Source organism: Austrofundulus limnaeus, unplaced genomic scaffold (assembly GCF_001266775.1).
Source record: "Austrofundulus limnaeus strain Quisiro unplaced genomic scaffold, Austrofundulus_limnaeus-1.0 Scaffold4364, whole genome shotgun sequence".
NCBI lineage: Eukaryota > Metazoa > Chordata > Actinopteri > Cyprinodontiformes > Rivulidae > Austrofundulus > Austrofundulus limnaeus.
In genome coordinates, this window is record NW_013956766.1 from 2,835 (window position 1) to 3,648 (window position 814).

The 814-nt window shown below is 38.7% G+C and overlaps 1 protein-coding gene across 1 annotated transcript; it reads right to left on the reverse strand.

Annotated features, from left to right (window-relative positions):
* On the reverse strand, positions 1–503 carry LOC106512118 (methionine-R-sulfoxide reductase B1-A; the record flags this gene model as incomplete). The annotated part of the gene is given in 2 exon segments (XM_014000807.1): positions 1–278; positions 440–503. Coding segments are annotated over 2 exon segments (84 nt in total), but the record flags the coding sequence as incomplete, so codon positions are not given.
* Positions 504–814: the final 311 nt, after the last annotated feature.

The following is an 814-nucleotide window of genomic DNA, read 5'->3' on the forward strand; positions in this document are numbered from 1 at the left end:
ATTCAAATTGATTCTTGTGTCATAGTGTTGATCACTGTAAAACTACTAAGGCAGGAATGGTGGGGTTTAATAAGTGGGTCTATTTGTTGTGTCTGCGGTGACTGCATAGTTCAAGTTGTTTCCTTGCTGTCCGGTGAGGTCACTGTTCATCAGAGTCCTGGTGTTCCCTGAAAGGACTTTGTCCCAGAATCCATCATTCACTGCCCGCACCTTCATCAGCAAAGACAAACGTCTGATCCTCCTATTTATCAGCTCACTTTACTGTCCGTCAACCTCATCTGTGGATGGGAAAGAAAAGAAAAGAAAACAGAGATGAAAATTTTAACATTTGACAAGTAAAATTTAGTGAAACAAATGATTTCAGTCTTATTTTGTATTCAGATTATACCTTTAGGGACAAATTTCAGTGAGCTGCTGAATATTCAGAAGCGAGACACACCTTTAGCTGGACCGTCGTTTACAAACTCGTGACCCAGTCCATTTCCACACTTTCCACACAGCACCTGAAACACAACAGCACATCTGGAAAAAACAACACCTAAACAGAAGGATCTTTAGTTTAACTGCTTACTACTTAACTGGAGCTGAAACTATTTAACCAACTTTTATAGGTTATGGAAATACACCTGCTTGAGGAGTCTTTTTAGACAAACCCTTTGAGCATATCTTGATATTAATGACTGTTTATACTTAATGCAATTTCTCTAGCTCGATAAGACTGTTTGTAGGTTCAGCAGATTATGGCCTATATTGTGTTTAAATTTTGATGTTTTTCTGTTTCAAGAGTTTCCCTAAGGAGGACTCCTCTCTCATG